Source organism: Alligator sinensis, unplaced genomic scaffold (assembly GCF_000455745.1).
Source record: "Alligator sinensis unplaced genomic scaffold, ASM45574v1 scaffold1810_1, whole genome shotgun sequence".
In the NCBI taxonomy this organism is placed as follows: Eukaryota; Metazoa; Chordata; order Crocodylia; family Alligatoridae; genus Alligator; species Alligator sinensis.
In genome coordinates this window covers 106,490-116,360 of record NW_005843465.1, presented here as the reverse complement: position 1 = coordinate 116,360, position 9,871 = coordinate 106,490, and the positions used below count along the sequence as shown (strand labels likewise).

The 9,871-nt window shown below is 49.7% G+C and overlaps 1 protein-coding gene and 1 long non-coding RNA gene across 3 annotated transcripts in view; one reads left to right on the top strand and one right to left on the bottom strand.

The window, feature by feature from the left end:
* The window catches only part of LOC102375348 (zinc finger protein RFP-like), a 10,537-nt gene extending 8,554 nt beyond the window's left edge, over positions 1–1,983 (bottom strand). Inside the window, exon 1 of the mRNA XM_006038787.3 lies at positions 1,961–1,983. Coding sequence (XP_006038849.1) covers positions 1,961–1,969 — 9 coding nt within the window. The 5' untranslated portion in view covers positions 1,970–1,983. The remainder of the gene's footprint in view (positions 1–1,960) is intronic.
* A 323-nt stretch (positions 1,984–2,306) lies between these two features.
* Positions 2,307–8,019, top strand: LOC102375110. Of its 2 annotated transcripts, XR_325503.3 has the most exons (6): positions 2,307–2,477; positions 2,991–3,086; positions 6,710–6,763; positions 6,943–7,173; positions 7,522–7,544; positions 7,831–8,019. It is a non-coding gene; the product is annotated as an uncharacterized LOC102375110 (long non-coding RNA). The 2 variants fall into 2 exon arrangements; XR_325504.3 differs by lacking the exon at positions 6,710–6,763.
* The last annotated feature ends 1,852 nt before the right edge of the window (positions 8,020–9,871 follow it).

Sequence of the window (9,871 nt, the reverse complement as noted above, 5' to 3'; positions counted from 1 at the left end):
TACTTTACTAGCTGCAGCATCGCATTGCAGGTTCATGTTCATCTTGTGGTCAGTGATGACCCCCAAGTCTCTTTCTTCCATAGTGCTAGCCAGCGTAGCACTGCCGAGCCTATAAGGATGCTACAGGTTTTTCTTCCCAAGGTGGAGAACCTTGCATTTATCGGCGTTGAACACCATCAGATTCTCATCCGCTCACTTGCTGAGCCTGTCCAGGTCAGCCTGGATCGCACCCTCCTGTCTTCAGGTGTGGATGCTTTGCCCCAAAGTTTGGTGTGAACAAAGCAGGACTCAGTCCCCTGGCCCTTATAGTGCCACTCCTGATTGACACCCGGGTAAGGCAGGGCCTGAACAGACAAGCCCCGGATCAAAAGAAATGTCAGAAACTGGTGGGTAGCCTAAGGACCTGAGAGGGCAGGAGGCTAAAGAGAGACTGAGAGGAAATCAGTGATCCTAAGGGATTACTGCAGTGGAGGAACTGGCTTATTGAACCTTGTCCTTGTAGTCCCTTACCCCACTGAGATGTATCTATAGGAATCGAATCTGCTTCAGTCCTGCTCCAACAGTGCTGAGTTCAGGACCCAGCAAGAGCGGGTCTGTGGTCCATTGCCTCGTGACTCCTTTCTGCGGACCCCATAGGAAAAAAACCGTTCAGGGTACTTGGCCTGCTATGAAAAGGAGAACTATGTTCTCTCTACTGGCCATCAGAGGGAGAAAGAGAGGTGACACTTTTTTTTCTAAAAGGTATTTAGGGGATTAAAAATGCATATAGGGGTCTAGTGATACCTCAGCTAGCAGTGGGATAAACACCTAAGTACCATGGAAATCTAAACCTTTAAGTGCCCTAAATATGTTACCCTTGAAAAACCTGGCCTTCAGCACAGATCAGGGAAGGAGTCGTTCGTGCTGCTGCCACCCAGTTCCTCTGCCCTGTCTCCCAAGAGGCACCAGCGGCAGCAATGCTCATAGAGATTAAAAGGGAGAAAAAAAAAAAGTCCAGCAAACATGCAGGAAACACCCAGTAGTTTACAAAAAGCTTTAGTGTATTTCTGGGAATAGGAAATGAAACTTGTTACTCAACTGCTCAGCTGAGCTGCTACTCAGAAAGCTCAATGGCTGCTGCTGATCCAGCACAGGCTTTTGAGGATGAAGCTTCTTGCTCTGTCTGCCTGAAATATTTTGAGGATCCAGTTACTCTGGACTGTGGGGACAATTTCTGCAGAGCCTGCATCACCCAGTGCTGGGAGGGGTTTGATGCAGAAGTTTCCTGCACTCAATGCAGAGAGAGCTTTCCCCAGAAGAATTTCAGACCAAACAGACAGCTGGGAAATCTCCTGGAGTTGCTCCAGAATTTCAGGGGAGAGATAGAGCCGGAGCAGGGAGCAGACAAGGTTTGCCAAAAGCACCAGGAGCCTCTGAAGCTCTTCTGGGGCCGCTCCTGCTGAGCCGCCCCCCTCCCTGCGCCCGCCCACCTTCCAGGCTCCGAGTGCCTCCCTTAGGGTGCCTCCCGTCCCGCCGACCCCTTCCCTGGAGCACACCCGCTAGCCTGGGGTTCCCGCTGCCACCATCCAAGGCTCTGGACTCCCTTCTGGCTCTGCGCACCTTGGAAAACACAGGTCTGATCGTCCAATGGGTGCTAGACCCAATACAGGCACTTGGGGCACTTCCCCAAGTCAGGGGCTATTTAGGAAAGTCTCCCTTAGTCCACAGACCTAAGGGGCCTCCTTGGCATAATTTAGACCCACCCCTCAATAAGTCTCCCACACCGGTCACAAAGGAGAACTTTATTGATTACAGGGGTAGGGCAGAAATAGGGTAAAAGGTAGAGCAGTATCATAGAAATCTTACAGGAATATCAAAGGAATCCCATAGAGCAAACTAGAGTGGCTGAGGTAGCCGTTTAAACACGCATCTGAATTACTGTAAGCTAGATATCTAATCGGATCTCGAGTAGCTTACTCACTCGCATCATCCAGAGGTGGTTGGCGTTTCCTCTGGAGGCAGGGCGCTCTTGGAGCATGCGGTGATGAGGAGAGAGCCAGGTTCAGATTCACCTGGATGACCGCATGGCTAAATGGCTGCCTTCTTCCTGGACCGGGCCCTTAAATAACCTCCCTGACCTCAGCAGCCCGGTCCAATCGAAGCTGCCAATACTGGCTACAAACCAACCAATCTGCATGGCATCCCTGGCTACCTGGGCCCGCGCAGGGCCGGGCCTTTCCCCCCCTGCCCAGGTGACTAGAGCATGCCTCCCAGGTGCCAGGCTTTTGTCCTGCAGACAAGGTGGGAGATCCCCGCCCTGAGGGGTTCAACACCAGCCTCTCAGGCTGGTAGAGACAGGTCTCTAGAGAGGGGCACCAACGGTGGCATTTCTGCCACACTGTGAAGATGACCAAACCCTCATGTGTCTGGTTTGTGTTGGATCTGCACATGAGGATCACTCTGTGGTGCCTATGGAGGAGGCTGCCCAGGAATACAAGGTAGGAGAGGATTTGACCAGAGCAAGGGATTGCAGGGGCGGGCAATTATTTTGGGTGGAGGGCCGCTTACTGAGTTTTGGCAAGCCATCGAAAGCCACATGACAGGCAGCCAGGGACAAATATATATTAATTTTCTAAATTTTTTAAGGGCCCTGCGAGCCAGATAAAATGGCCTGGTGGGCTGCATTTGGCTCGCAGGCCGCATTTTGCCCATCCCTGGATTAAAGTGGTGGGTTTCAGGGTTGCTTGCTGCAAGCAGAAGAACGGATCCTTTTGATTCCCCATTTTGTGGTGTTTAGGACCAACAACTGCCCAGAAGCTGCTTGTTTCCTACTGGCGAGGGGAGCATTTTCCAGGGAAATTGACACTTGAGACCCTAGTGATGTGCGTGATGTTTTCCTGCTGTGTTTAAACAATGCACTTCAGACCCAAGCTGGAGGGCACATTTGGGTTGGGGGGGCAAAGGGGAGGAGAAGCAAAGCCCCATGGACATTTATCTTCCAATTCTTTCAGGAGCAAATCTGGAGGCACCTGGATGTTTTGGAGGAGGAAAAAGAAGAGATTCTAGCTCTTATAGCCCAAGAGGATGAGCAAAGCCAGGAACCGCTGGTAAGTGCCATGGGTCTGGTTCTAGGCCTGATTCACTGAGGGCAGGTATGCTGCAGTAAGAGGAAGGATGATTCACTAGTTCGGATATTAAAGTTGGATTGTCAAGATCTACATTCAGTTCTCAGCTTTGCCACAGACTTCCTGTGTGGTGTCGGGCAGGTGACGCGGTGCTTCAGTTTTCCCATTCGCAGCAAGAGGTAATAGAAATTCGCAGCTGGCAGGAGTGGGGTCAAAGTGGTGACACGGGGGAGAGGAGAACTGGGAGGCAGCACTCCTTCCCCAGCTCAGGGAGGAGAGATTTGCCTACTGGTTAGAGTAGGTTTTGGAATCAGGACTCCTGGGCTGTATCCTGGCCTCTGGGAGGACTGTGAGGCCTAGTATTAGAGCAAGGAGGCTGGGAGTCCATATTCCCGGGCTCTGTCCCTAGTTTCCTGGTGTGAGTACATGGGAGAGGGGAGGGGAAGGGAATTCAGATTCCTGGATTTTTATTCTCAGTTCAGAGATGGGACTGTAATTTAGTGGTTAAAGTAGCTATGCATGGAAGTTAGGCTTCTGGGTTGTATTCCCTGCTGTGGCAGGGAGTGGCTTTTATTCAAACTATACAACTGAATAGGTAGGATAGCATCAATGGTGCAATGTGCCCATACTGGCCGTAAGGTTTCAAGTACCATTGCATGCAGTACCTACACTAATGATCTAATGCCACTGCGATACACCTGGATCCCTATCCCTCACAGCACTGTTACAAAAAACCCAGCACTGTTTGGTCTTTTGAAAGACAAGACTACAGCCTGTCTATTCTCTGCAGGCTTAGACATAGAATTCAAAGACAGTTACAATTCCCTTCCAGATTACCCTTTCTATATAGCAAGTCAAGATACAATCACATTTTCCAGTGCTCCTCCATTCCCCCTTAGCAGGTAAGCTACTTCTGCCACCCAAGTCAGATAAAGAGGTAAGACAGATCTATAACCCAATCTTTTCTTGACAACACCCTGAAAACATTAGAATAACCACTTGTCTCTATGCCTATCTAGCTACCTGCAATAGCATAATACAGATTTTCACTTATACTGGCTGAGGAGAGACACAGGAGAGAGGAGGAAGGTAGGATGCAGGCTGGCAGCAGGTTGCTTTGAATTTGCTGAGGTCTTCCCCAAATTCCCTGTTAATACCAAGTACTTATATATGGGTTATTTAAATACATAGAATCATAGAACTTGGGTCGGAAGGGACCTTGTAGATCTTCAAGTCTAGGTAGGCATCGAGCCTCTTCTTAAAGACCCCCAGGGTAGGAGCCAGCACCACTTCCCTTGGAAGTTGGTTCCAGATCCTAGCCGCCCTGACTGTGAAGTAGTTCTTATGGATGTCTAATCTAAACCTACTCTCCAACAACTTGTGGCCATTATTCCTTGTTATCCTGGGGGGTGCTAGGGGAAACAAGGTCTCCCCCAAACCCTTCTGGTCCTCCCTAGTGAGTTTTTAGACGGTCACCACGTCCCCCCTCAGCCTTCTCTTGTGAAGGCTGAACAGGTTCAGGTCCCGTAGCCTCTCATTGTAGGGTCTGCCTTGCTGTCCCCGGATCATGTGGGTGGCCTTCCTCTGGACCCTCTCAATGTTGTCCACATCCCTCTTGAAGTGCGGTGCCCAGAACTGGACGCAGTACTCCAGCTGTGGCCTGACCAGTGTCACGTAGCGGGGGAGGATCATCTCCTTGGACCTACTTGAGATGCACCTGTGGATGCACGATAGGGTCCGGTTAGCCCTGCCAACCGTGACCTCGCATTGTCAGCCCATGTTCATCTTGGGATCAATGATGACTCCAAGATCCCTTTCTGCCTCCGTGCTCTCAAGAAGGGAGTTTCCCATTTCATATGTGTGCTGCTGGTTACTTCTGCCCAAGTGCAGCACCCTGCACTTGTCAGTATTGAAACGCATCCTGTTTTTGTTAGCCCACCCCTGCAACCTATTCAGGTCTTGCTGCAGTCTTTCCCTCCCTACTAGCGTGCCCACCTCACCCCCAATTTTGGTATCATTGGCAAATTTGAACAGGTTGCTTTTCACCCCATTGTCCAAATCGCTGATAAAGAAATTGAACAGTGCGGGCCCAAGGACCGAGCCCTGGGGGACTCCGCTGCCCACTTCCCCCCAGGTCGAATATGACCCATCCACCACCACCCTCTGAGTCATATTCTCATTGACATTATTCAAATTGATTTATTTTACTGAGACTTTGGAAATTGGATTGAACCAGTTTTCCTGTGGACTTGAAAGACACCAGTTAAATGGGGCTTGTGTCCTTGTGAAAAGTACAGTTCTGGGAGAGAGCTTCTTATCTCTTTCCTTCACCATCTGGGAATACTCCTTACCCTGTTCTCTTTACTTTGCTGAGCAGGCCAGTTATAATGCACAACGGGTTAACAGAGACACATTATTATTGCAATAGGGTTCTAGCTGACTACTTACAAATCAATTGCTATCAAACGGCAGAACAAAACTCCAACAAGCAGGCATTCATTCCTGACCTAGTCTGATATTAATGACTTGATAAACAGATTCTTATTCTACTTTCCCAGGCTACTATTTAGGATTTTTTTTAAATTTATCCATGTTCCAAGCCAAAATAGCCAAATCCAATTCCAAATCCATGAGGCAGTCCAGAATCATAAATAGCCCTATGACTGGAAAATGTCCTCCAGCCACTCCTGGGGCTTCAGATGTTTCCAAATCCTTTGGCAGGGATCCTACTTGCCGGCCCAAGCCCTGGGGTGTGGGGTACAGGTGCCCCCGAGTTTTCTTGCCCTTAGCCATAAGGCCCTCGGAGCAAGCTAGGACGGAGACTCTCATTTCCATAAAGTGGGCTTAAAGCCGCTGCACCTCAGCGGGTACTGAACCACACCAGAAGAGCAGTTGTCCCCGGGTGCGCTTTAGGAAAACTGCCTTCATGGACAGATATGTGGTATTTCACCTGCCAGGTTAAGAACAGGCACTATGCTTGACCTAAGCCTTACAGAAGCATATCATTCATAACTTAGACTTTTGCTAGGTCCATAGTCCGCACTAGTCAGTCTCTGTCAGTCACTGACCATGAACGATGCATGCCCCTGAGGCTGGGGGGGCACGGTGACCACCCGCAGGCAGCGGCACTGGCGTGGTGGTGGCAAGTGGGGAGCTCTCGCAGGTGGCCACAGCAGTGTCGGCGACAGCGGGATGGTGGCGAGTGCCGACTAGCGATTGGCAACTACCTGCAGATGCCACCAGCAGTGTCAGTGGTAGTCAGTGACGCTCTACAACTGCCCACAGACGCCACTGGCAGCAAGGCGGGGAGGGTGGCAAGCAATGGTGGTGATGGCCAATCGCAGGGGGTACACCGCCAATTTTAGGGGGTGCACGTGCACCCATGTGCACCCCCTATGTGTCACCAATGTCACTGACTATGTCTACAGCCTACAGTACCTGAAACAGTTCCCTGCAGCTATGGCTTATGGGAAGATTTGGGGGAGCCAGGGATATGGAAGGAGAAATTTTAACAACTTTTTTGTCTGTTATCTGCCAGGTTAAATGAGGTGTCAGTGGAGCTAAAGTTTTGAACATTTTGAATTAAACCCCTCCTTCTCTTCTAGACTCAGTGTTAGACAGTGATGAGGTTATCTAGTGTGCACAGTCTTCCAGGAGAGGTAAGAAAAACATTTCTAATGTCAAGAAATAGAAAAAAAAAATGTACTAATTATAAAGTTTTAGGTTTTCTTTATAAAACATATAGTAGCTTACAGATTTTTCTTCTTTGAAAACTACCTTTAAAGTGACACGTTCCATGATTTCATCCATGTTTCTGGCCCTTCTGTGTCCCTTCTAGAAGCAAACAGAGATTGAGAAAGAGAAGATGCAATTTCAATTTGAGCGACTGCACCGGTTCTTGGAAAAACAAGAGCGTCTCTTTCTGGCTTGGTTGGAATAGCTGGAGAGAGACATAGAGACCAGGAAGGATGAAAGTATCACACAGCTCTCAGAGAAGCTTTCCTGTCTTGATGCTCTGCTCAGGGAACTGGAGGAGAAATGTGAGGAGCCAGCAATGGGATTTCTGGAGGTGAGACTGTGTGAGCAGCCCCCAGAGCCCTGCACAGTCACTGGCCACAGCTGACCTCCATGCCTACGTTGCCATTTGCTCTTTGTGGGGAAGAAAAATCTCTTGATCTGACTTGAATAGGAGAAAACTCCCTCCTTCCCCACCCAGCTGCAAAGGCTTTATTCCTGGTTTCATCCAGTCATTGACAGGAGCGGAAAGATTTAGGTCTTGAAGCCTCCTGTAGGACGTGAAGTGACCGAGGGAAGTGGGGCTGTTTTGGGGCATGACCTAATGGAGTCCATCCAAAGCAGGAAGGTCCCAAGCGTAGGCCACACATGACTTAACTCCTTCTTTCTTTCTCCACTCTAGGATGCCAGAAGCACCTTGAACAGGTATGTGGCTTCTCATGCCCTGACTCCTGAAGCTGAGAAGGGGTTTGGGCACCAGGTGAAGGACACACCTTCCTGGAGCCTGGGGAGGACAGGCATGGGAGTGTCTTTCCCTGAAGCTCCCAGTCCCACCCCATGCCCACAATCCTGAGACTTCTGACATTTCCCCTTGCCCGCCCAGAGGGGGAAGGGAGTCACCTGCGGGTGGGAACTGACTGTCAGCCCAGCTTTTTGGCTGATGCCTTAGGTTGAATAGTCAAGAGATGGATAACTCTGTGTCTCTTTCCAGATGTGAGACAGAGAGAGCCTGGCCCTCAGCACTTGCTCGTCCTGAAACAAACTGGAGGATTTGGTTATTTTCTCAAGATATTACTTTTCTACAGGAGGCTCTGGAGAAACTGCAAGGCAATATGGAAACGGAGAGCTTAAAGAGGAGTGTGAGTGTCTGTGCAGGTCCTGTTCTCATGATGATTGCACTGAAGCTGGATGCTAATTCACAATAGGGTGAATGAGTGAGAAATTGTCGCTAGGGAGGCTACTCCTGATTTTTATACCAGCACCAGTGAAATAGAAAATCAGCTCTGGTGACTCCATTGGAATTAGTCTTGATTTACACTGGGCTGAGAGAGAAAGCGCGTGTTGGGAGTTGGGAGGGGGAAACAAGATGGGCGCAGAACTCCAGCAGAGGGCTTAAGGCATCTCACTTCAGCTCAAGTAGTATGAGTTTGAATCGTCCATTGGAGCCATGCCAATGCCAGCTGTATATGTTTACTCAGGCATTTTGGTCTGGGGAGTTAAAGGTTAAATGCCCAGAAGGCTCCACACATCACTTCCTTGTGTTTGCTGACTATGGAAACCATGAAAGCCCAGTGAGCTACGAGGCTTAGGCATGCCTTTAATCTATTTATTCCTGTGAGAGAGAGAGGCATCAGCTTCAGAGACTCCAGGGAGATTACTCTCCATTTACATTGGGATGGGCATGATGGGAATCCATCCTGGTGTCTTCTGTGGAGTTAAAACTAGTTCACACTCGGGGCACATCTACATGTGTGATTAATACGTATGCATAAACTCCAGACCTAATTGCTCCGGAGTTTATTCATGCACAGTATGTTGAGGTGGGCCAGAGCAGCCCAGGCTGGCAGAGGACCCAGGGGTCAGGCTGCCAGCTGGGGCTGGTCTGACCAGGCTCCATGTGCTGCAGAGGGGCTGGTCAGTAGGCAGCCCCTACGCTGAAGCACCCTTGTGCCCCAGCCAGCCCCGTCACTGCCTACACATGTGCTGTAGCACACAAAACAATGCTGCCACAGGGTACTGCTTGTGTTTAGCTGGACTACCCTGCGGTGGCATTTATTAATCTACTGCAACCTAGTAAGGTCACGTGTGTAAATGGTGACATTTTCATTGCGGAGCTAATTAGCTCTACAGCAAACATCTCGTGTAGACGTGCCTAGGGGATAGAACGAGAATGGATCCCAGGGTCTGTTTTTCTAGTACAAAGGTGATAGAAGAAAGCAGTCCTAAATGTTTTCTAATTCATACACTGCAGAGCACTATGTTGCTAAGATTATCTCTGGGTTTTTAGTGTCATTGCTTCGCCTGTCCAGACCCTCATTTCTTTCTTGGTATTCAAGTCTGAGAGTAACCACCATGATCTGATCTCTGCTGCAAGTTTTTTCTTCTTTTAGTGTGCTTATTGCCTGACCCAAAGGTGGACAGAGGTAAATATTCGGGGGTTTGTGGGGAGGGTGGACAATGCAATGCAAATAGTTTCCTGAAGCAGGAGAAAATAGTTGTTTGGGGCCACTCAAAGCAACAGGAATCAAACTGGGGGAATCACTGCTAAAAAAGTAGCCCACCTATGCTGGAGATGCTTGATAGAAAGACAAGGAAGTTATTACTCACTAATGCAGTGGTCCCAATTCCTGGTATTTTATTGCAAGGCTTGTGACTACTTGCAGTCCCTTTGGTAGGAGAGCACACATAACACCAGCAGACTCAGTGTGGCAGAAATGCCACTGTCAGTGCCCCTCTCCCGAGATCTGTCTCCACCAGTCTGAGAGGCGGTCATTGAATCCCTCACAGCGGGGATCTCGCTCCTTGTCTGCAGACAAAAGCCTGGCGCCTGGGAGGCGATGCTCTGGTCACCTGGGCGGGGGGGGAAGACCCGGCCCTGTGCGCGGGCCCAGGTAGCCAGGGATGCCATGCAAATTGGTCGGTTTGTAGCCAGTATTGGCAGCTTCGGTTGGACCGGCTGCTGAGGTCAGGGAGGTTTTAAAAAGGCCTGGGCCAGGAAGAAGGGCAGCCATTATCCATGCGGTCATCCAGGT